Source organism: Cyprinodon tularosa, unplaced genomic scaffold (assembly GCF_016077235.1).
Source record: "Cyprinodon tularosa strain WSP-4 unplaced genomic scaffold, ASM1607723v1 ctg35, whole genome shotgun sequence".
Lineage (NCBI taxonomy): Eukaryota > Metazoa > Chordata > Actinopteri > Cyprinodontiformes > Cyprinodontidae > Cyprinodon > Cyprinodon tularosa.
Genome location: NW_024039063.1, coordinates 1,746,681 through 1,773,516, shown reverse-complemented (window position 1 = coordinate 1,773,516; position 26,836 = coordinate 1,746,681). Strand labels below are relative to the sequence as shown.

General features: G+C 34.9%; 1 protein-coding gene across 3 annotated transcripts; it reads right to left on the bottom strand.

Annotated features, from left to right (window-relative positions):
* Nucleotides 1-26,836, bottom strand: cunh1orf210 (chromosome unknown C1orf210 homolog). 3 transcript variants are annotated; one of them, XM_038295019.1, is made up of 6 exons: nt 26,682-26,836; nt 25,093-25,185; nt 9,898-10,332; nt 7,829-7,836; nt 7,642-7,720; nt 1-1,678 (listed from the first exon to the last, which is right to left on the bottom strand). In XM_038295019.1, the coding sequence occupies exons 3-6, from the start codon at nt 9,944-9,946 to the stop codon at nt 1,479-1,481; spliced, it is 336 nt and encodes a 111-aa protein (XP_038150947.1). In that variant the 5' UTR covers nt 9,947-10,332; nt 25,093-25,185; nt 26,682-26,836; the 3' UTR covers nt 1-1,478. The 3 variants fall into 3 exon arrangements, with proteins under 3 accessions (XP_038150947.1, XP_038150944.1, XP_038150946.1); XM_038295016.1 differs by having other exon boundaries at nt 7,642-7,836; XM_038295018.1 differs by lacking the exon at nt 25,093-25,185 and having other exon boundaries at nt 7,642-7,836.

Below are 26,836 nucleotides of genomic sequence, written 5' to 3'. Positions count from 1 at the left end.
TTAAATTCAACCAGGCTATCCTTGTTTATTATAAAAATTGATTTTATGAAACTAAACATGTAAGCATGTCCACAGAAGCAGAATTGGACAAATGCACAGGGGAAAAAATCAGATAAAAACTTATATAACTACAACTTTTCTTTAGGTGTTTCTGAAACCTTTGAACTGATATTTACCCTGCCGTTCATCACAAAATATAGAAACTTTTTATCTAAAGAAATAATGTTTTACTCTTGAAATAAAGATAATTAACTTTCAGCATATTATTATAGAATATATTTCAAATAAAATTTAGTCTAAAACAGAAACAATGTATGAGATACTAAGATACAGAGGCAAAATATATAACAGGTGTAAATATAAAGTCGAACCAAACAAATAACAAAAGAGATCATTCGTGGTTGTGGGTAGGTAATTGTATAGAGTTTTCGTTCTTCAGTAACACAAAAGAAGCAAAATGATTTACTTAAAAAACCTCACATTTAAATCCCAATGAAATATTTTATAAGAGTTAAGGAAGCAACCAAAACATGAACAATTTGAACCATTTTCAGAAAACCATTTGTAACAAACTGAATAGGCTTAAAGAACAGTAGATATTTGTAAATAATTTAATATGGACCTGTGACATCTAGAATGTTCTGATATCAGCTAAGAAATAAATTAATGGAAAAAAAAACTTTTTCATTTACTGCTGCATAACTCACTTTTACTGCCGCATAAATGTCAGAAAACCAGGAGACTTTTCTGGTTATTGGTTTTAATGGACATGGCTACATACTATTAGCTATACAAACTAATAACATTCAATACATTCAGATTCACAAATAGTTCACAAATACATAATAACCAGTACTGTATGTGCTGCTGATTTAATGAGAAGGAAAGTATTTAAAGCACATATAATCAGTTCTTTTACTGCATGTTTAACTGGATGGTATCCATAATGGATTTAAAGATCAAGGTTTGTCAAAAACAGCATACTTTTAAGGAAGTAATTTTGACTTTGTGCTAGCATCAATGGATTTTACCAACTTGTTATATTTAAATCTGACTCCTGAGTGCAAATAAAATGGAGCCCAGTTCTTGTGCATCACTTAGAAAACTAAACAGCCTTGTGGATGTGTTGACCTTATATTAGAAATATTGCATCAGTGGATAAGTATTTTCTTTTTTAATCTTTCAAGATAAGCACTTCTTTCTTGCTAGTTTTGACTTTTACACAATAAAATGATCTTTAAAACTAAATAAAACTGTCAGCTGTAAAAAATTTAGTGGGCCCTCAGAGCTCAGATTTAGAACTTCCCTAACTATGAGGATGGTGTAATTATTAATTCTAATGTGATGCCATTAAACAAAGTATGTATCTTCTTTGAAAAACTTTAAATCAGACCCACTCATAAAACAACTGAAAATGGAGCAGCGATGGATGCTGGGAGTTCTGGTCCAACCACCAAACTGCAAGTGTCCAGAGACTCTTAAGTGATGCTAAATTCAATCTCGTCCAGCTCTTCTTCTGTATCTTCCTCCATATCCTCAGCTGCCCTCTCGGCCCGGGCTCTCTCACTAGCTGGGATGTAGTTGTCTTCAATAAAGCCGTCGTCATCCTCCTCCCTCACAGGAGGGAGGCAGTGAGGGTCTATTCGTCCCCTGCGCATATCAAACTCCACCTCTAGGCCTGAAGAGAGAAATAAAGCAAGCAGCAATTAGTTAATGGACTGAAGGTTCACTAAATCACACCCTCATTAACCACACTGGTCATGTTGATATAAAACATTAAGGTTTTTCCGAGCTTATTGGGGATATAGTCCAATTAACAGTTGGAATACTGGTCAGTAATTATTTAGTGATCATTACAGGTCCCTCGGATGGTCTTTACATTTTTTGCTATAGGTAACCTTTAAAAGACCTCATTTTTTATTCTATAGAACCCAGATGTGTCTGTTTACACTATAGAATACTTCCAGGAAGCAGATGACTCAGAAAATGCAATGACATTGCATATGCTGAAGTATAATAATCTTTTATTAGCCAGAATCAGGCAGGAAAAATAATTAGCAGCAAGATATTACCAAAATATAAAATTGACACAACCCTTGCATCCAAACCTCAAAATCCCTTTTCATTTTGTTTCAGCTGGCCTGTAGTTGTTAGGGAGGGAGGGATGCTAGAATTAGTTCCTAAAACTATGAATACCCCAGGAAGTCTTAGAAAAGAGGAAGCTGCTATGTATATTTTCAGAACTAGCAAAAAGCCAAATCATTCTCACTTTCTGTCTTTATCAAGAGGAATGGTTTCTTATCAGCAGAACCGAGACACCGCCTTATTTTCAGCGATAGCTGTGAGGTAAGTCAAAAAATAATCCAAGGTCAACCCTGGGCAACCCTAAATATTTCCCGTACTTACCTTTGTCCCCTGGCCAGACATCTTCTTCTTAATGAACTAACTTCCTTAATAGATATTTAATTCAAAGCAGAGTAAATTTCATATCTGCTAGACTCTGCTTTCCCCTCGTGTCTGTTTCATTTTATAGTCTGTATAAATCTGTCATGAACTTCTGTCTCTTTCCTAAAACCTTTATCAATTGTTCATTCCTATTACAGAAACACCAAGGTTCACAATTTGTTACATTCTCACATTAACAAAATCATAGTTTTTGTCACAGATATTTTGTCAGCACAATTTAAAATCAAAATCATTGCACAATCTTTATCTCAGTGAGAAAAGAAGCGAAGGCCTCTTCTCTACTTGTCACTTCTTTTTTTTTTTCTTTACTCAGATTTAGGATTTCTTTAATTATGAGGATTGCTTCAATAATTTTTTGTGGGGAAACACATTTAGGCTGTGATGAACTCCATATAATCAGTTTTGCTTGACAATAGTTAAATTATTAATTTCTTTAGAACCGGTAGGATGGAGCTTAATTCTGTAAGCACTAATGTTCTTACACAACTTTTTAATTTACTGTTGGAAGCTAGCTACACTTGGCCACAAATAACACTAACAGATCTAATTTCCTAAAACTGAATAATTTACTGAATTTATTTACTTAGAATCTAATGTAATCTATCACAGAATTGTTGATAGTTGTGAAATAGAAGAAAACATGTATTGTAACAAACTTTCTTGCATTAAATAAGCTTTTTCAGATAAAAACATTTGGAAATTAAGATCCCAGTCTTTGGAGAAATAGAGGAGAGGGATAAAATCTATTTGTTTGAGGTCCAGTTTAAAGTTTCTCATTCTTTTATTCTGGTTTATTATGTTATCTTAAGGAAATAATCAGGATTTTGAACCTGCCTAGGGTGCCTTTAATAATGCTATTTATACTCCATTTGTATTAAAGTAACACTGTGATTCCCCAACCAGGGGGTAAAATAAAATAGGGGTGGGATGTGTTTTGCTTTGTGTAGACCCTATTGAGAAATCCAAAAAGAAACAACATAAAAGTACGTTTTTTCTCATATATTTGAGTTCACCTTCAGCTTTGATACACATCACAACTAAGAAGAGGAAGAGACTGAATCTAAAGAACAGCCTGGTATCAGCTGTTTTTCTCACTGAGCTATCAGAGCTCATCAAAGCAGCTCAGGTGTTTTGATGAAAACAAAATAAAACTAATTAAGTCAGTTTGACCATAATTTTTGTTCTGTATTGTTTTCCCAGTTCAAGAAGTTTCTCAAGAGTTCTAGTTTTATAAATACAGGTTTATAATATCATATTATGTTGTATTTATTTTGAGTCCTTACTTCCAGGCAACATATTCGTGTTTTTTTTTTATTTGAGGTGGAAATCATAAAATGCCTAAGAATTAAATCCTCAAATGAAAAGATTAATTAAAATTGTTTTTATTTTATAAGCAGTTATTGTACATTTCAATTTTGCACAATCATCGATACTGGACTGAAAGGGGTACTCATGGTAAGACAAAATGAACAAAGGGGTACACAATTCAAAAAAAGTTGGGACACACTGGAATAACAGACTGATCATGGCACATTGATGCAGTAATTAGCTTCCACCTCAGTGAAACACAAACTTCCTGACTGACAGGAATCAACAGATAAGGCTGCTGACTCCTGTCAATACTTTCAGCCCACAAACTATCAACATTGGGAACCCCAGAGAGGTTTGCTCTCCCAACTGCAGTTCTACACCAAGGCTTCTCCTAAAGAGATCCATTAATACAACTCATCAGTTAACCTTCAGACAGGAGGTTGATCAGATGGTGTTCTGGTGTGACAAAGATGACCTGGAGCTTAACATACTAAAAACTGTGAAGATGATTGTGAACTGTAGGAGGGCTCCCCCCACTTTGCCCCATCACCACACTCAGCATGCGCTGCGTAAGCTGTGAAAAGGATCAGGATTTTAGGAATTACTATATCTCAGGACCTAAAGTGAGAGCCAACACTGTGGCATTCATACTTCATGCTCCAGCTCAGGAAGCTCAGCCTGCCTTAAAAGCTGATGATCCTCTTCTTCCCAGCTGCTGGATCTCTGCATCTTATTCTGACACGGCTTGTTTCAACATTTCCTGTCTGGTTGGCACTACAGAGCTTTGTAGGCCAAAACCAACAGATTCAGAACAGTTTCTTCACACAAGCCAAAATTCTGACCGACTCACAGTGTCAGACACAACTCCTTTGAATGAACCCAATGGCTCTGTCCCTATTAAACCAACACTTATTTACTCCTGCATCATTACACCCACTTCATTGCACAATTGTACGGAAGCCCTGAAATGCAGGTGAAAAAAAAACTGAAGTAATTTCACATCATACAAATATCCAGGCTCCACTATGTATTTAATTCTATGTTGCTTATAGATATAAAAGGTCAATATGATAACCACACACCTTTGCCAACAAATACAAAGGTTTTGTATCTTCATTATATCTTCTTTTACTTTTCAGAAATCCAGTTTAGAGAGCAGGACAATAATTCTTGGAAACCAGACCTCTACTTTTTTCCTGATTCCTTTCAGGGCAGGAGAAAAAAAAGAAAGAAAATAAAACGTAGAACCTTTCTTATCCAGATTTTTTTTGTCACTTGCCTTTCAGGGCTTCCATACTATTGTCTTAAATAGTCCATTTTATTGATTTTGTTTGTTTGATCCCTATTTTGTTTCATATTTTGTTTTTGTTGGTTTAATATTGTTATTTTTTATAAGTAAGCACCTAATAAGCACTGTTGAATCTAGAGTCAGATCCCTTGTATTTGTGTACACAAAAAAGCTGACTGTGATTGCAATTCACTCAACAGAAGGCACATTTTGACCAATGTGCTTTACATGGACATATATGGACAGAAATATTTTTAAAATGGGCCTTAGTGTTAAAAAAAAGAATTCACAAACAGATTCTTATTATTTTTAGCATTAACCTGTAATCAAATTATTTAGAAATAATAACTTAAAATATTTAACTCTGTATGCATGCAGTATGCTCAGGGGGGACCCTGAGGCAACACCACGCCAGAGACGTAAAAGTGTCCTATAAACTGCGTGTTTATAGGACACTACTTTTATATATATATATATATATATATATATATATATATATATATATATATATATACTCAACGGCCACTATATTAGGTACAACTGCTCGTTAACACTTAATTTCTAAGCAGCCAATCACATGGCGGCAACTCAGTGCATTTAGGCATGTAGACATGGTCAAGACAATCTCCTGCAGTTCAAACCGAGCATCAGTATGGGGAAGAAAGGTGATTTGAGTGACTTTGAACGTGGCATGATTGTTTGTGCCAGAAGGGCTGGTCTGAGTATTTCAGAAACTGCTGATCTACTGGGATTTTCATGCACAACCATCTCTAGGGTTTACAGAGAATGGTCCGAAAAAGAAAAAACATCCAGTGAGCGGCAGTTCTGTGGGCGGAAATACTTTGTTGATGCCAGAGGTCAGAGGAGAATGGCCAGACTGGTTCGAGCTGATAGAAGGGCAACAGTGACTCAAATAACCACCCGTTACAACCAAGGTGGGCAGAAGAGCATCTCTGAGCGCACAGTACGTTGAACTTTGAGGCAGATGGGCTACAGCAGCAAAAGACCACACCGGGTGCCACTCCTTTCAGCTAAGAACAGGAAACTGAGGCTACAATTTGCACAAGCTCATCGAAATTGGATAATAGAAGATTGGAAAAATGTTGCCTGGTCTGATGAGTCTTGATTTCTGCTGCGACATTTGGATGGTAGGGTCAGAATTTGGCGTCTACAACATGAAAGCATGGATCCATCCTGCCTTGTATCAACGGTTCAGGCTGGTGGTGGTGGTGTCATGGTGTGGGGAATATTTTCTTGGCACTCTTAGATAGTTTGTAAGATGGGTCACCTAGAAAACAAGCTGCCAGCAAATCAGCCATGTTGATGATGGGCTGGCAGCTTGTGGCTATCCACTGAGCGAGAAGATTGTTTAGCTTGGCTAATAGAGCTGTACTTATAGCTGCATACATGTCAGCACTTCACGTTCAATGTGGTAATTTCACGGTACACCGACACAGGTAGGAAGAGTGATTACTTTTCGCCCCAGATATACATCCACATTAAAATATGAAGGTGAAAGTGATCATTAGTATAGACCCAGCTCCCAACCCAACTGTGAGAATAGATCAACAGCGATATTTTTTTTATTGCCCGATAAGAGTCTGCCGTTAACGGCCCACCATTCATTGACTTAAAAATGCAGCAAATGATTTTGATCTCACTTTTGCTTTTTGAAATGCATAGGATCAAAGTTAGTTCTGCTGAACACATTTGACACAAAACTTAAACTTAAATAATTATGCAAATAAGGAATTATATTTATATTAAATGCCTTCACTTCTTTTTCCAAAATTTGGAGTAATGAAGCATTCCTGAAGGAGTCACTATTCTTATAGTTGTTAAAGTGAAATGTAACCATAATCAGGTAGTTTTGACAACATTTTAAACATTACCACAATCTGTGACTGCCTATTTTCTTTTATTTTTGGCTTGCTGTATTTTTGTTGTGCTTTTCATTGCTGTAGTATATTGCATTTTGTATGCTGTGTAAAAGTTATTTTTGCTGTATGGTCCTTCTTAAGGCATAGAAAAACAAACTTTTAACATAGTTCTAAATGTTATAGATGTGACATGGTAAAGATCAGCAAACAAATACCATTTCCTAATGAATGTAGGTATATATACAGTGCAAAACAGGTCAGAGAGGAAATATAGGGCTGCATTTTACACTGTTTTCATTATATTACCCTTCTCCAAACTGTCCAAAAATTCTAACCGCTTCACTGCAAAAAATGGAAATCTAAATAAGTCATTTTTTCTTAAAATAAGTGCATTTGTTTTTGAATTGAGGAGATAAGTGAGATACTTTGCCAATGGAACAAGAAAATTTACATTTAAAATGAGAAAAAGCAACCGCATTGTCTTATTTCAAGTGCATATTATCTAATAATCTTATTTTAAGAGTAAAAATACTCATTCCATTGGAAAATCATCCCATTTACCTACTAAAATGAAGGGTAAATACGCTTGATTCAAGACATTTTTACTTATTTCTAGACCATTTTTGCAGTGTTCAAATTATTCTTTACATGAAAACAATCAATAATTTATTGCCAGACTTGTAGTTCATTACCAACCTGATTGGTCAGAATGGCTGACAGTATCCAGTTCCCTAAGGCGTGTGTGCCTGTAGCTGGCCAGGTAACGTCGGATCACCTGACATTTGGCAAGAAGAGCCAGGAGAAGAGAGACAGAGATGGCTGTCACCAGTACCCCAATCAACAATTCCCAGTTGTGTTGGGGATATTTTGGTAAATGTCTTACTGTGGTGCCTGTAAGATAGTATCACAGAAAATCACATACTGTGTTCACTTAATGCGATTTAAAATCACACTGCCCATTACTTACGGGTGTGTTTCAGCTCTTAAAAAGTAATTGTAACAGATTTAGAATTGAGACACTTGTTTCATACTGTGATATGTTTCAAGTCCTAATGATGATGTTATACAAGAGAAAATGGTGTTAAATAAGGCATAGAATCAGGCAACTCCAGCGCTGGTGGTCAGCTAAGTAACAGAGGAGGAAAACCTAGGAAAAATTTGATATTGGACTTAAGGTGATCATCTATGTTATTCTACCTATGAATGTTAATTATGGTTTGTTAAACACTGGCAATAAAGTGTAAATATAAAATACTCAAGACACAGCTGCAGAAGTAGAGCTGATGTGACAAACGTTTCAGTAGTGACAGAGTATTAAAGATTAAATAATAAAATAATTAGAATAATCAAAAACCATGACCGTGGCTAAGCAACAAAAGAGAACCAAAGGTGCTGAGAATTGTAATACAGTACTTTTTGTGCTGTAACTTCTACATCATTTAAAAAATGAGGAGAGGGTCATAATTGTAAAAAAAATACACAATGTTGTTTCTGCGTGGTTGAGAGCAACTTTTATCTGGTGGGGTGGGTGGAATCTAAGATTGAAATATGGCACTTATTACTCTCTCAGCTATACTTTTTGTATAATTTACTGACTGAAAGTAGCAATCCATGTATGTGATCAGCCTTGGGTTCTGGTTAACTATTAAGACTCATCATAGCGTTTATGCCAGGTGATTTGATTACCATTTAAGCACAGTAGTGCAACAAAAATTTTGCAATGTTGCTTTTATGAAGTTCAGTCTGGTGCAAAATAAATAAATAAATAAATAAATAAATAAATAAATAAATAAAAAATAAATAAATAAGCATAATTTACAGTAAATAAACTTTTCTATCTGATGGAAACATAAAGTACATTTCTTGGTAGACAGCTAGGGTGACTTTGGCCTTGGTAAAACAAAGTGCACCAGTGCTTGTATAGTACAGAGACTACTCTGGTCCTTCAGGAACTTTGATTCTGTTCCTCTCCACTCATTATCCATTAGAATGACTGGCCAAGTATCAGGCTATAATGTTGCCATGTAATAATTTATTTGCATTTATATATTTTTCATGCCTTTTTTGGAATTGTCAAATTAAAAAGTTATAACCAGAGTTGGGTAGTTCGTTATATGTACCGGTACTAACATTTACTAGAGAAATAATTGGAAAATAAAATGTACTTTTAGGAGTAGGTTTACTGTGCCATACTTTTAGTTTCGCTTAAGCAATATTCTTTTAAAGTATAAAAAAAAGTCCTAAAATCTCTGACTACTCTGTCATCTGTAACTTATTTGAACTATACCAAAATCAGGTAAACATACAGGTTAACAGTAGATATTATCAGTGGAAGTTCTTCACCCTGCCTTAGCATATATACAGTTCTCATTGTAAGGATTGGTTTTCCAAGTTTTATTTTGGGAAAATGGTAAAAGTATTTCTTCTACATGGATTTGTTCTTGTATATTCATGACATTTATTTGTATTCTTTAGGCATTTGAGTCTTTAAAATGCCAGAACTTGCACATAAAGTCTGTTTTCCAGCATCCTTTACAATCATTCAATCTGATGTTATTATCCAACAGTTACTCAAAACTCAAGTAGCCCTTTTACAGAATACTGTTTTACTTTTACTTAAGTAATTTCTTGGATGACTACTTTTTACTATTCCTTGAGCAAAAAATAATGTTAAAGTTTTGCTACTCTTTCTTGAGTACAATTTCTACCCAGCTCTGATTACAGCTGTTATGTTTGGTAAAGTTTTTCTTTATTAATGGGAGGGATTTCTTTAAAATAATAATAATACTTTATTTATAAATGTATTTTTATAATTAATTATTGATATGTAAGAGTAAGTTGCAGCAGTATGAATGTCTGGTGCTTTCTTGCTTTTATTAAAAGCAGTTCTGTGTTAAATCCTTAAGGTGACACAGTTAAATGATATTAGTTAAAGGAAAATGTTCCTCTTACCGTTATTTGTTAGTTGTGGTATCGATGTTTCGTTTATTGATGATGCCATTTGCTGATTATGTCTTTATTTATAACAGGTTTTGGATTTGGATGAAATCTCCCACTGTGGCAATATATCCCAGATAGGTCACTTTGTATTTTGCAACATCCACAGGAAACTCAGGTTCATGCTTTTCATTATTTTCCTCAGCTGTTTCGTGCTACAGTGCGCCCAGTAGGTAAAAGGTGAAAATTATGCCTCAAAAAATGTGCAGAGCATACAACTCTCCAGGTGAGGGAGGTAGCTGGTTGGCTTTCCTTCACCAGAACAGAGCTGCACCTTCAGAGCTCCACTAGATGGCAAAGTTGAGTGACTGGGGACCCACTGGTGCCGACAGATAGGTGGGGGAGAGCTTAAATATACACCAGACTCCCCCTGAAGCACCAAACCAGGTCCTGCAGAAAGAGGAGAGTATAAAATACTTTATACTTGAACTTTTGTACAAGTGACCTTCTTGGCTGCTGAGCTGAGTTAAAAAAAAAACTTAAAAATGCTTCATCAGACTCAATACAATAACATAATCTCAATATGTCGCTCAGTGCATTAAAGTAAAATGTCATCATAAAAAGAGGCTGATTTATTAAAAAGTCATTATTAAGAATTAACTCTCAGGAGTCCATCTGCAGCAGGAAAAGTGTGTCGCAAACAGAAAGTCCCACATTCCTCAAAGGTGTGGCAGCAACACAGAGAAATACCCAAATGAGTATGTGTAGATCTGAGTGCATGTTTAACTGCTCCCTACAATACAGAAGCTGCAGGCTGTTGGGATATCAAAGGGCAATTAAAAGGAAGCCTGCATGCATTATTTATTTTGCAACAACATAAAAGTAAGCTGTTCACATTTATTTATTGAAGCAGATCCGACAGGAAATGTACTCAAATCTAGAACAACTGCAGCATTTGGCACCCTGTCTTAGTCTGGTTTGTGTAGCACAAAACCTGGAAATGGAAACACTTTAAGCATTTCCCTGTCTGGCACAGCTGAGAAAACTTTGTAGATTTGATAAAGTGTGGTGTTAGGTTTACAGAAAATACTCAACATTAACAAGGATTGTTTGAAATGAGTACCTGGGCTTAGTTATTTGGCTCTTTTTGCATGTAGTACGCTGACTTTGTGATGACATCATTTTGGTTGTTGGTTTTCTAAATGCAAATATAAACTTGTTGTCAACAGTAGATCTTTATGTGAAGATATTTACATGTTTCCCTGACATTTGCATCCATGAACCTGCAGGAAAAGTTCTCCTGTATCCAAAGTATAAATAGATGCTCAAAACATCCAGTTTGAATGGAATATAATGACTACGTTACTTTAATGATCTCAGTCAACATATAAATTTGAAAATAAAAGACAGATTAAACAAGCTGTTAAAAAACAGCGAAGCTGTTTCTTTGCACACACAAAAAAAATTCTAAATGCATGTTTTCTACACTGAGGTATCAAATCAAGCAGATTCTGGTTTCATTAGCATTACTAAAAAAAAAAACTATTAGCTAATGATAGAGGCGTAGCCAGAAAATGTTAATAAAGGGGGCCATGAAATAACCAATGTACACTTAGAGGTGGCCAAAAGTGGATAGACGCCAGAACCTCAGGGTCAATCTACAGGTGCTGGTCATAAAATTAGAATATCATGAAAAAGTAGATTGATTTCAGTAATTCCATTTAAAAAGTGAAACTTGTATATTATATTCATACATTACATACAAACTCATATATTTCAGATGTTTATTTTGTTTAATTTTGATGATTACAAATGACAATAAATGAAAATCTCAAATTCATCATATCAGAAAATTAGAATATTGTGAAAAGGTTCAAAATTGATGGCCCCTGGTGCCACACTCTAATCAGCTAATTAACTCAAACCACCTGCAAAAGCCTTTAAATGGTCTTTCAGTCTAGTTCTATAGGCTACACAATCATGGGGAAGACTGCTGACTTGACAGTTGTCCAAAAGACGACCATCGACACCTTGCACAAGGAGGGCAAGACACAAAAGGTCATCGCTAAAGAGGCTGGCTGTTCACAGAGCTCAGTGTCCAAGCACATTAATAGAGAGGCGAAGGGAAGGAAAAGATGTGGTCGAAAAAAGTGTACAAGCAAGAGAGATAACCGCACCCTGGAGAGGATTGTGAAACAAAACCCATTCAAAAATGTGGGGGAGATTCACAAAGAGTGGACTGCAGCTGGAGTGAGTGCTTCAAGAACCACCACACACAGACGTATGAAAGACATGGGTTTCTGCTGTCGCATTCCTTGTGTCAAGCCACTCTTGAACCACAGACAGCGTCAGAAGCGTCTTGCCTGGGCTAAAGAGAAACAGGACTGGACTGCTGGTGAGTGGTCCAAAGTCATGTTCTCTGATGAAAGTAAATTTTGCATTTCCTTTGGAAATCAAGGTCCCAGAGTCTGGAGGAAAAGAAGAGAGGCACTTCATCCACGTTGCTTGAAGTCCAGTGTAAAGTTTCCACAGTCAGTGATGGTTTGGGGTGCCATGTCATCTGCTGGTGTTGGTCCATTGTGTTTTCTGAGGTCCAGGGTCAACGCAGCCACATACCAGGAAGTTTTAGAGCACTTCATGCTTCCTGCAGCTGACCAACTTTTTGGAGATGCAGATTTCATTTTCCAACAGGACTTGGCACCTGCACACAGTGCCAAAGCTACCAGTACCTGGTTGAAGGACCATGGTATCCCTGTTCTTAATTGGCCAGCAAACTCTCCTGACCTTAACCCCATAGAAAATCTATGGGGTATTGTGAAGAAGAAGATGCAATACACCAGACCCAACAATTCAGAAGAGCTAAAAGCCACTATTAGAGCAACCTGGGCTATCATAACACCTGAGCAGTGCCACAGACTGATCGACTCCATGCCACGCCGCATTGCTGCAGTAATACAGGCCAAAGGAGGCCCAACTAAATACTGAGTGCTGTACATGCTCATACTTTTCATGTTCATACTTTTCAGTTGGCCAACATTTCTATAAATCCTTTGTTTTTATTGGTCTTCAGTAATATTCTAATTTTCTGATATGATGAATTTGAGATTTTCATTTGTTGTCATTTGTAATCATCAAAATTAAACAAAATAAACATCTGAAATATATGAGTTTGTATGTAATGTATGAATATAATATACAAGTTTCACTTTTTAAATGGAATTACTGAAATCAATCTACTTTTTCATGATATTCTAATTTTATGACCAGCACCTGTATACTGTTACAACAGAAAAATTACAAAGCACAACATCCATATTTTCTAAATAAAGACTAACCACACTATCCTTCAGCCTTTTCTAACAAATAGACTTATACACTCACCGGCCACTTTATTAGGTACCCCATGCTAGTAACGGGTTGGACCCCCTTTTGCCTTCAGAACTGCCTCAATTCTTCGTGGCATAGATTCAACAAGGTGCTGGAAGCATTCCTCAGGGAGTTTGGTCCATATTGACATGATGGCATCACACAGTTGCCGCAGATTTGTCGACTGCACATCCATGATGCGAATCTCCAGTTCCACCACATCCCAAAGATGCTCTATTGCATTGAGATCTGGTGACTGTAGAGGCCATTTGAGTACAGTGAACTCATTGTCATGTTCAAGAAACCAGTCTGAGATGATTCCAGCTTTATGACAAATCCCAGTAGATCAGCAGTTTCTGAAATACTCAGACCAGCCCTTCTGGCACCAACAATCATGCCACGTTCAAAGTCACTCAAATCACCTTTCTTCCCCATACTGATGCTCAGTTTGAACTGCAGGAGATTGTCTTGACCATGTCTACATGCCTAAATGCACTGAGTTGCCGCCATGTGATTGGCTGCTTAGAAATTAAGTGTTAACGAGCAGTTGGACAGGTGTACCTAATAAAGTGGCCGGTGAGTGTATATTTAAACATCCATGCTTTCTAGATAAAAGGTATAGTGGATAAAAAATGTTCAGGTTTAAGTTCTGGGGCGAACATCTTTTCCATTTTCGTTGCTTACGTACTTTTATCAATAATCATCCTGTATAAAACTGATATTTACAAGTACAAATATCTACATAAATTGATTATTTAATATGTTTTTATCAAAATAGTTATTTGTTCATGATTTCACCAAAGAATCCTAGATGATAAGCAGAGACATATAATTTTCTCTTTACCACATATACGCAAAATCTAGTTCTGAAAAGTGCATGAAATCTGTACTCATCATCTTTAATGTTAGTATATAGAGGTGCATCATTAACCACCGTGTTTTTGTTTTCAAGTAATTGTTAATATATGAAAATTTTAAATGTTTAGAATTTTCTACTTCAGAGTATTACTGCTGCCACCATCTGTATTAGAGGGAAAAAGTGGTAGGGGTGGCCACAGGGGTGGCCAATGATTGCCTAAGGGTGGCCATGGCCACTTTTTAAAGATCCTAAAATTTTAATTAATTTCCTTTGTTCTTCAAGAACTTTTCTTTAATCTGTTAAGATTTTAGGGAATTGTCACACAAGTTCCCGATACTATGAAACTTTGTTATTTTCTTCTTGATTGAACTGGTTTTTACTCCAACACGATCTTATTTACCTCTCTGCCCACAAATTTGACTCTCTGATGTTAGTCATTTTATAACTAATTTGGTTCTACTTTATGTTTGGGTCATTGTCCATCTAAAGGAAGGACATTTTGCCTAAGTTTCAACTTCCTGGCTGATGTGTAAAGATGTTGCTTTAATATTTAAACTTAGTGCTCCTTTGTGACAAAGCCATTTTGTTACATGATGCTGTGATCTCCATTCTTAACAACCTGGATGGTGTCCTAAGGGTTGTATTCTCTCCCTTTTCTTTTCCAAGTGTGATGGTGGTTTTGTTTTCTAATTTTTAGTGACATTAAACTTCAGGACGGTGATCATGCCTTTCAGCCCATACTGTACCACCACTTGTTTTACTATGGAGGACATCCTCTTAGCAGTTTTAACGTGTATATTCAGAGGGTTTTACTGTAAGTTTTGATTCTGGGAATTTAATGTAATTTTTTTGATAAAAAATTATCATCTCTTGGACAAAGAGCACTTCTTCTTCAGAATGGTGCCCAGGGTATCATATAATTTATATTAGGTTTACAAAGCCTCATCACTTGAGCTTTCTAAAATTGGAAATGGGGGAAAAAAAAGAAAATTCTTCATATAAATGTCTTACTTCAAAGAAATTAACAAAACAATCTCTAAAAAAAAAACCTTTTGTCATTATTTTGTAATTTAGAAAGTGGAAGAAATCCTTGCTGAGCAAAAAAAACAAAACAAGGAAAAACTGTGTTTACATTCAACGTATGAAAGATTATTTGATATCTTTTTTTATACTTTATTTGTAAATGTATGGTTTAACTGTTTGTAAATTTAAGGTTGCAATGCTGGCTGCAATGATGCTCCATTCATATTGGAGTTATATTTTTACTCCATCTAGCAGTTTCAGCCGTATCTGTTCTGTATATTTGCAGTGATCCTCAAAGCATGTTAGTTTTATGCCTTGCTTAATTTGACCCACTGCTCGGTGCACATACTGTATCTAAGCATGTGGGGCTGGAAAGAATTATATACGCAATACCCAAAATCAAAGCCATACAGTGATGGTCTGAAGTACCTGTTTAGTGCTGTCTAGCACTGTATTAACAATGTTTATAAGGTCAAGTGAGCCAATATTTTGCCATGCATGTGTGATATTTTAGCATACATATGTTAAAAAAACTATATACCCTACCTTTCATCAAACACGAAACCACGCCCACATTCCAAAGTGACAGCCGGAAGTCCCGCCTTAATTAAACCGGAAGTCCCGCCTTAATTAAAATAAAATTAATATAAAATTGATATAAAATTAATATAAAATTGATATAAAATTAATATAAAATTGATATAAAATTAATATAAAATTGAATTAAAAAAATAATTAAAAAATGAATAATTAAAAAATTATTAAAAAATTTATAAAAATGCATATAAAAAATTAACTATGTTATTTTAATAACGGTTATGATGATTAAATGATTATTTTTAATTACTTGTATTGATTTCTTACAATCTTACAAGAACAATCAAATAAACGTTCTGGTATTAGTATCACACTTGGAGGAAAGTTTTTGCCTTGAAAAAAAGTGAATTATAAACAAGCAAAAACTCACATTACACACCGTTTCTCCTAGAAGTTGTTTACAAATGCTCATGTAGGCAAAACCACATTATACGCTCATAACTGTAGCCGTATGACATGATGAATCAAGCATTTTGCAAGATCTTTCTATATACGAAATGACGGACTGTATTTAGCATTTTAGATAATCAGTATCTCTGTTTTCATCATTTGACCATGAAAAAAATTATTATCTTTTTTTTTTTTTATCTTTTCCGGAGAACCTATTTTTCTACCACTTTTTATAAACAGCTATTTTTTTATTTCCCTAACTTTTCTCAATACAAACAAGCACAAAATAAAATTTTTAGATAAAGGCATTACTCTGTTGACTCATTCTATGGGAGACCTACTAGTATAACACGGAAATAAGAGTTACACAAGGGGAGGTAACACTTTTTTTTTTGTTTTTTTTTTACTGATGCAAATCTAAAGGAGAAGCAATCGATTACAGAATAATCCAATGGTGTCTAAATCAAACATCTGTTGACTGAACATGTAACAAAAACAAAGCATTACCCACTATTATTTAAGCTGTAAAAACCTACAAAAACATTTTAAGGAGCAGATTAGGGTGACATTCGCTGTATGGTTAAAATGTAAACTGCTCAGCTTATACTGCTGTTATTTTTTTTCCTCATCAAAATTAGTTATTTTAGATCTGCTACTTTATGTTTTTGCTTGTCTATCTTTGTTTTCTTTTTGTCATGAATGCAACAAGATTCAAATCAACCTCTAAGTAGTCTTAAACATCTACGCTTTCAGTGATCATACCATCATTTCTTTGTATAACTAACTAGTATAGTCATGTGAATATAATGTTTTTAATTGAATTAGTTGGGCTATTTATTATTTACAATGAAACCATCATGTCTGTACTCTTTAATGCAAGTCTGTTTTCAACCCTGAAGGCATTTAACCCTTAAACATGATATAACCACTCTGCCTAACTCTTTAGTCAGAACTATATCGGTCTGCAGAAGATAAAACCATGTCAAAAAACCTACAGGATCAGAATTTCAGCTGTGTCGGATCAGTAAACATTCTAGATGATACATTTTACAGTATTTTACAAAGAATGATATTACGCCCTTTAGGTAAAATTACATCTCACAATCAATAGTCAGTAGTATTATGAGAAATCCTTTTTTCTCCTTTAAGAGTCCTTTCATAAACAAGCATATTTCTGAGAAGAACTTTTACCCTACATTGTGTGCTGTTTCTCATAAAACCCAACCCCCCCCCCCCCCCCACCTCTACCGTATCTCCTCACTGGTTGTTCACTTTGCTTCATCTTCAGGCTCCAGACTGATCATACCCCCTGACTAAACATGGAGAAACTATCCAGGCCGTATTCAAGGAATGTACATTGCCTTGAATTAAGGTTTAAACTCTATTTTTCTTTAGATCGGCCCTTGGCTGAGTTAATTCAACTGTAGGATAAATACCATCGGCCCTTGGCTGAGTTAATTCAACTGTAGGATAAATACCATCGGCCCTTGGCTGAGTTAATTCAACTGTAGGATAAATACCATTACTTTAAGTTTGACTGCATTTTTGTTTTTGCTGTTTTGTTGATGTACTAAACTTTACTTTTTCTTTTTACTGAAAGGTACTATAGAAATAATTTGGGCTCACCTTAAACCTACCGGTCCTGAATCTGGGCTATTCAGTCACGGGCAGGAAAATCAGCTGTTTCACAAAGCCCTTTAGGTTGGACCAGCACCACAGAGCTATAAGATGAACAGTTAGTTTCCTGGTAATGTGGCTGTTTTTTCATGCTTAGAAGAGAACGAGCCTACGGTCATCTTGAGTTACTCAATCGTAAAACCATATGCAAGTCTTTAGTCAAATACCTCTCTACTGCTTTAGTCTAAAAAACAGTAGGCAAAGCATAGTTATTACAACTAGAACTATAGATGAATCGGGACCAGTTTCAAATTCTAATTTTAGTCAAACTTTGTTGTCTTGTAAGACAAAAGATAGGAATAATTTAGAATTTGTTAAAGTGTATAACCAATGAAACACTGTGTTTGTTCTTTTGTTTAAATCTAACCGTTATTCCTTATCTCCCAAAAACATATTCTTACTCTTTCTACCGTAAAATCTTTACTGATGACTCAGAATTTAGGCACTGACTATTGATTTATTCTCAGTCATCGATCAACAACTAATTATTTTGTTTTGGTGGTCTATAAAATGTATCACTAGTTGGTAGGATCTTTGCTTCAGAGCTTCGTTAAATTCTAATTAATAAAAACTAGAAAGGACCAATGCTATGATACAAACATGGGGGAAAGTCATGTTATCTCCTGACTTGTCTCTCTCTCAATAAGATTCATTTCTATCCTCCCTGCCAAGCGGTCATAAGATAAATGTTTGTTTTATTAAGTTGTTGAAATAAAAAAGTTTACGCAAGCTAATAGGAACATGTTTTCAGTCCATACAATCTGAATGAGAGAGCAACAATTTGTTTTAGAAGCATTTTTTAACATATTAAGAAAATTAACAAATTAATAAACAAGATCTTTGTCTTGTGTTCTGATCTTTTTCTTTCTAAACAGAATCAACTCAGAAATCTCCCCCCTATCACACCACCTTTGTAAGAAGCACTTTTAGCAATGAAAAGTTTGGAATTAACCTTTGACTTTCATTTCTGGACACAGAAAGATTTTCACACCAATCTTACAGAAAGTAGGGCTGGATTCTAAATCAATCCTTGGATTTCATACACGTATTCAAAAAAAATAAGTATTCTGCTTTCCTAACAGTGTAGGGTTTCTTGTAAACTTCACCACAATAATCATTTTTAAAACCATTACCAATCATGAAACAATAAAAGTTGCTTTCATTGCTTTACCAAAATTGTGTAAATAATGATCATTTGTGTAATGACACTCTTTGTTGTTGGATCTAATTTCCCGGAGGATACTTTGGGAATGAGAAGTTTGGTATTATGCTCAGATTTCGAGATGCGTAGAACCGTTTTTAAATTGAAACCATCCATTACTACAATCGACAAAATACAAAACTGTTAGTTAGTATATATAGTTAGTATATCATAATACTACTGACTATTGATTGTGAGATGTAATTTTACCTAAAGGGCGTAATATCATTCTTTGTAAAATACTGTAAAATTTATCATCTAGAATGTTTACTGATCCGACACAGCTGAAATTCTGATCCTGTAGGTTTTTTGACATAATTTTATCTTCTGCAGACCGATATAGTTCTGACTAAAGAGTTAGGCAGAGTGGTTATATCATGTTTAAGGGTTAAATACCTACAGGGTTGAAAACAGACTTGCATTAAAGAGTACAGACATGATGGTTTCATTGTAAATAATAAATAGCCCAACTAATTCAATTAAAAACATTATATTCACATGACTATACTAGTTAGTTATACAAAGAAATGATGGTATGATCACGTAGATGTTTAAGACTACTTAGAGGTTGGTTTGAATCTTGTTGCATTCATGATATGGAATCTCTTCATAAAAAAAAAGAAAAAAGATAGACAAGCAAAAGCATAAAGTAGCAGATCTAAAACAACTAATTTTGATGAGGAAAAAAATAACAGCAGTATAAGCTGAGCAGTTTACATTTTAACCATACAGCGGATGTCACCCTAATCTGCTCCTTAAAATGTTTTTTTAAGTTTTTACAGCTTAAATAATAGTGGGTAATGCTTTGTTTTTGTTACATGTTCAGTCAACAGATGTTTGATTTAGAAACCATTGGATTATTCTGTAATCGATTGCTTCTCTTTTAGATTTGCATCAGTAAAAAAAAGAAGAAAAACCTATTACCTTCCCTTGTGTAACTCTTATTTCCATGTTATACTAGTAGGTCTCCCATAGAATGAGTCAACAGAGTAATGCCTTTATCTAAAAATTTTATTTTGATATGAGATTTGAGAAAAGTTAGGGAAATAAAAAAAATAGCTGTTTATAAAAAGTGGTAGAAAAATAGGTTCTCCGGAAAAGATAAAAAAAAAAAAAAGATAATAATTTTTTTCATGGTCAAATGATGAAAACAGAGATACTGATTATCTAAAATGCTAAATACAGTCCGTCATTTCGTATATAGAAAGATCTTGCAAAATGCTTGATTCATCATGTCATACGGCTACAGTTATGAGCGTATAATGTGGTTTTGCCTACATGAGCATTTGTAAACAACTTCTAGGAGAAACGGTGTGTAATGTGAGTTTTTGCTTGTTTATAATTCACTTTTTTTCAAGGCAAAAACTTTCCTCCAAGTGTGATACTAATACCAGAACGTTTATTTGATTGTTCTTGTGTTTGGTTACAGGAGTATGGTGGAGACATAGGACAAGGATATTTGAGGATAAGGAGGCAATATTATTGACTTTTATACTGTGAATAACCTAAAATTTCTACTTAAATGGGATTTTAGTAAAGACTGAAATATAAATATATTTTTTCCAAAATAAAGCAAAGGTTTTAGACAGATTACCTTACTGCAAAATGAGGGTTGTAAACTGCAGATTTGCTTAAAAAAATGCAATGAAGTAGCAACTAGCACTTTCTGCTGCCTGCATTTCTTGTAATGACACATAGAGACAGGAACTCACTCTACAACAAAAATGACGGAGAAGCTGGTAGGGTATAGAAAACAGATAACTGGGTTGAAAATATTCAATAGATTAAGTTCTGCTCCTCAGACGGTCTGCTAAAAAGATGACTGCTACAAGTCCCAGAAGGCTGAGGCCAACAACTAATTGCACAAGGAGTATTTGCAAAAACTTAAAGGGTTTACTTACAAACGTATCATGAAGCTCAAACCCCTGCTTCAGAACAATGACGCTAGATAGAGCAAAAGTTCTAATTGCTAGATGGCTCCATCAAATTTGCACTTAAAATGTCCTCCCGTTTTACAGAATTGGCCATCTGACAAGGGTGCTTCTTAAAAAAAAAAAAAAAAAAAGATAAACAGGAATAGAAACTTTCTGATTTTCTTTTTAGGCTCTTTTCACATAATTACTAAGAAGACAGTAGCTACATTTGGAGGTTGAGATGTGTTAAAAACTGCTTGGTCTTGGCAGACTAAAAATTATAGGCTGAATACTGTATGCAATTACTTTTTCTTAATCTATGCTATTTGAAAACCTTTCAGTAATAAAAGTGAAATTACCATATAGCTGATATATCTGTTAAATCTACGTGAACAAGGTTCAGGTGCTATTACCTACAGCGTTTCTCTGATTTCTGTTCAGGAAAGGGTTAAACAATTTATCAGTTTGCCACTATATCAAACCTATTATTAGAATTACAAAAAAAAAATCAAAAATCTAGGGATAGATAAAAAAAAGATTAATTATTCAGTAGAGAAATAAATGTTTGAAAAAATTAAGAGATTAATACAAAAAATTATAAAAAAAGAGGACAGTTTGTTTTAACAAGCTATAGTTTTCCCAATCGGTTGGTTTCAAATTAAGAATATAATCAAACATATGGATAGATAAGCCTTTAGATACGAATATCACTATCCAGTTATTGATACAATTTTACTAGAGCTGAAAAACAGCTCTGTCAAAGTTGCTCTCTGTGGACAGCAGAGAAAAGCAGAAAATCTTTCCTCAGGCAGCAGAACGCTACAAAACATTTGCAATCCATAGACTGTCATCTATCAGGTTTGTACGATATATATTTCCATCAATGACTGAATAGTGAAAAGAAAAAAAAAAGGATTCTGTCTATTTAAAAAACCCAGGCAGTGAAATGAGTGAACAAAAACTAACTTTAAACATATTGTGTTTCAGACGCTTTGTGGCTCAGATTGTGACGCTGTGGCTCCACCTTATCAGCTGATCGAATCAGGAGTTACCAAAGACAGATACCGCGACTTTTGAATTTATATAATGCTACGCCACGTTGTTCCCAAATCCTCTTCCGTGGGAAAAGAACTCTGATTCAGACCACGGTCAGGAGATTCACAAAGAGTCTCTCCTCTTTTTTCTAAGTGGTGTATTTTTCACCCCCTCCCAAGGTCCAAACACCTGATGGCTTAATTAACCGTTCACATCAGGTGACCCTAACCGTGTGGCGTGGTGTGAGCTCCTCATAGTGTGACCTTTCACATCATGAGACCCTTAAGACGGACAGTATCGTCTTTGTATAGAATGCTCCGGTCATCCCTCACTTTGTATAGAATGCTCTGGTCAACCCTCAGTAAGTCACCCAACCTTGCTGGAGAACGGTTGGGTTCACACAGCAGCCTAAAGTGATCCAGATCTTTTCCACTGCAACCTGTGTCTGAGCGAGCACAGAAGCGGCTAGAAACACAACAACCATGGTGGATGATAAGGTGGGAGAGCATTTTATTTATTTATTTTTTTTTTTTTCTAACCATCTTAAAAAAGATTGTGTATTTAAGTTTGGGAAAGACAGCTAGATGCGATCTAAACCTTCCCTCCATTTTCACGGAAGTAAACAAGGAGCAAGACCGCTTGTGACGTTATTAAAGTCTCTACTGCGCATGTGGGACGCTTAAACCGTATGAATGGACAAAATTAGACATTTGTTTTATTTTTTATTTTTATTTATTTAATTTTTTTCCTAACCATCTTAAAAAAGATTGTGTATTTAAGCTTGGGAAAGACAGCTAGATGCGATCTAAACCTTCCCTCCATTTTCACGGAAGTAAACAAGGAGCAAGACCGCTTGTGACGTTATTAAAGTCTCTACTGCGCATGTGGGACGCTTAAACCGTATGAATGGACAAAATTAGACATTTGTTTTATTTTTATTTTTATTTATTTTTTTAATAGACCGATACATATACATGTACATCATTATTTATCGTGTATATCGATATATAGATATATCTATATATATATAGATATATATCTCTTGCAGAATCCTATGAGGCAACGGATCTCATAGTAAGGCAGACTGAGGGGGCTACAGCAGCTGCACCTAGGGGGGGGGGGGTGGATGGGATGCTGTGTGAATGACTGCACTCATCACACAGCTGCTCAGGCAGAGATTGAAACGGTGTGCTAACAGTGATTATATAAGAAATCAATACAAGTAATTAAAAATAATCATTTAATCATCATAACCGTTATTAAAATAACATAGTTAATTTTTTATATGCATTTTTATAAATTTTTTAATAATTTTTTTAATTATTAATTTTTTTATTCTTTTTTTAATTCAATTTTATATTAATTTTATATCAATTTTATATTAATTTTATATCAATTTTATATTAATTTTATATCAATTTTATATTAATTTTATATTAATTAAGGCGGGACTTCCGGTTTAATTAAGGCGGGACTTCCGGCTGTCACTTTGGAATGTGGGCGTGGTTTCGTGTTTGATGAAAGGTGGGGTATATAGTTTTTTTATGTTTATGTTCTTTCCATACGTTTTTAATTTTAGGGTTATCTTTATGCTGAACAGTTCCCTGAAAGAGCAAATCTTTGAAAACGAAGAAGTTCCCAGAATAGCCTGAATGTTCTGAACAGCTGATGACATGCTTCATCTCAAACTGTGGCTCAGAAGTCTAAAAACGATGCAATTGTTCAATTTTACTCGTCTGCTGCCCAATTGCTGATCTATACTCTTAAACATTCTGCATACTGCTGTCTCTTCATGCTATGGTAATTTGTTATGTTTCCTTCTTTTTACTATGTTCTTTAAGGGTATTTTTACAATAGCATAGTGTAGTTTTTTTTTCTTTTTTTGGAGAAATGTATCATGTTCTTATTTTGTTCCTTTCCTGGTTCCTCCATCTTAAGTTTATGACTTGACTAATGACTAATGTGCCTGTTACTTTCTTATGGATATTTTAAGGTTTCAGTATGTCTTGCTAATTTTGTTGACCCTGGGGTGATTTTTCTTAGCGAGGGGGGACTGGCAGCTCAACTCCAGCCATTAGGTCTTTTCCCCTTCATCTTGTCCTGCCATTCTCTTCAGCACTGTTTGCTGTAAACAAGCCAACAGGGCTGCCTTTATCTCTTCCTGTTCTGTCTTCACATAAGCAAAGCAGAAAAAAAATATGCACATCAGGCAGAGCAGGACGTAGACCTGCAGGAGACAGAAGTATGCATTTCATGTGTGGGCGGTTTTGCTGTGCACCTCGGGTGTTCTTCAGTATGTGACTGCATGAGAATCAATGCAAAGTTGAAGGGCTTACAAGCCCACCCTTGTTATCTTAAATGTAGTGGTCTAAAACTATATTAACTGTAGAATACAATGAACAAAAAACAAAAGATAAAAGGGTTGGTTCTGTTTTTTCATGAATGTATGAGTAAAGATCTGGATATGTATATTTTTCTACAATCATCCATAGAAAAATGTGTTAAAGAAGGAAACAGTTTAGGTTGCTCTGTGTGATATTGCCATAAATCATGGTCTAGATGTCTGTTTGTAGAGAGTAACATAGAAAAAGGGTAAGAAGTGTAATATATGGTTTATTTCGCTGAGTTAAATAAAGCCTTTATATTATGCACATGAAGTGTAACAAACTATTAAACAAATATTGAATATTATCACTTATTAAGTAGTTAAATTGCCTGTGTTGCACAAGTTTCCTGAGACTTTAAGAAAATGTTTGTTTTGTGTAGTAAATGCAAACCCTTGGCAACCATGTATCCAGTTTTTGTCAATAGTAACTATAAATGTTTTTACGTTTCAGAGTAAGTCCTACAGTTGACGAAAACCCTACAGTAAAAATAAACATTCTTTTTCGTCCCAGTCCTCCACCTTGTTGTGCACTAAGGCTTGCTCTTGAATGTTAAAAAAGAGTCAACTATTATCTTTAACTTACAGTTAAAGATAATATTTGGTCATAGAATCTATTAAGTGCTGAGAATTCTTTCTTCTCATAATCATTCATGTGTGGGTGTCTGTTTCTGTGTGTGTGGGGGGTTGGTTGTGGTTGGCACATGTTGCATATGTGTAATGATTGTGTTAATTTTAGGTCAGAGTATCAGAGCCAGTTTCTCACCTGGAGGTGCAGAGTTGTTAAAACAAATGGTAAAAGGCCTGCAGGAAACAGCACCCAAAGCAGCAAAGAACAGGTGGATCTTGCAGCAGAGCCCTAAGCAAACGTTAACAGAGACTTTATTGATATGTGTGATTATCTAACTCAGTCCAGCATTAAGGTTCTTAAAAAATTTGTTTTGATTTTTACTTTTTAACACTCGAGTCATTTTAGATTCCATATATGGACTCATGTAAACACAAATAATATAAATACAAATAAATTACATACTTCTCAACCTGCAGCACAATTCCAAATTGAAACTTTGCAAACCTTTATGGTATGGATGCCACAAAATTCTGTAAATTTATTCTTTTTCACTTGTTTGTACATTCAGTAAAATGGAAGGAATTGATCTAACGACGGTCAGCTGATGCTGGTGCAGAATTACATTATCAATAATTATTTTCCACATGCTGGTAAGTATAAGTACGTAAATAAGATAAGAGCATTTTATAAAAGCATATCTAAACAAAGAAAATAAACAATAATCATATGTGGTGATGCATCAAACAGGCTTTTCCTAAACAACACAGATTCCCTGTTTTCTTTGCAGTCTGACTTGACAATTCCAGTTTTGGCAACACTGAGAAAAAGTAGAGAGAGAATAAATTGCTGCAGGTTCCTTAACAGAGGTTTGATAACAACCTAAGAAAAGCATGATTATCTAGATGCATCAGAACATAAGTCCCTGACCATTTTTAAACTAAGAAAAAAAAATGTTTGATGTCATTTATTTTGATAAAAGAGATTAATTCTTAGGTTTGATTATTGAATGCATATGATAAATCTAAAAAAAGTTCTAATATTTGGCACTGTTATAATGATAAGGTCAAGGGAAGATTGATTCTGACCTCAAGCATACTAACTAGTGCATGTCAATATACTGTATTTATTTTTGTGTTGGTTAGATGAAAGAGAGTTACAGGTTTCACTAAACTGCCCAAACTGTTGACACCAGCCAAGCAAATTCTTGACATTGAAAGACAAAATTGACAAAAAAAATTAGATTAGACTGTCTGTAACTGATCAATCTTCCTAAATGCAGATCTAAAACTGTCCTGTTGTAGTTCTCCAGCTTTTACTGATACCTCTCTGACATATTCCCATAGTGACTTTTGAAATACACCAAAGCAAGCTGACGTTTGTTACAGCAAACCAACTACATGGTCAGGGTGCAACAACTTTAGCTATGAATCAATAATATGTTTGATTAGAGAGAAAAAAAACACACATTGATAGCATAACTAGACTAAACATCTTTACTAACAAGACGTTAGTATAGATGTTTTTAACATAAAAACCAGGCCTGCTTTTTATTCTGTCAGGCCCTTTAAAGAGGATAAAATCAAAATATATACCTCTTAGCTTAATTTCCTTTGAACATTTCTAAACTGTGTAATTCTAGCCAAATATAAGGCTTGCTACATGGTTTTTCAGCAACTTTGTGCATAATTTGGTTATATTTGCATTCAGTAGACCAACATTTATTGACCTTAAATACAACTAAAAATGTCTCTTCTAAAAGCCCAGCTCTTTATATAAAGTCTCACCTGGTCGCCTGTTTATCAGAATCCAGGCGGCATCAGATTACACCGGCTCACCGTCTTCCCACACTTTTTAAGTCAGCCTTAACATTTTCTTCTGCATTTGCCTGTGACATGGAGAAGTGCTGTGCAAAGGTTGTTGGAGGTGTGCTGTGCAGCTC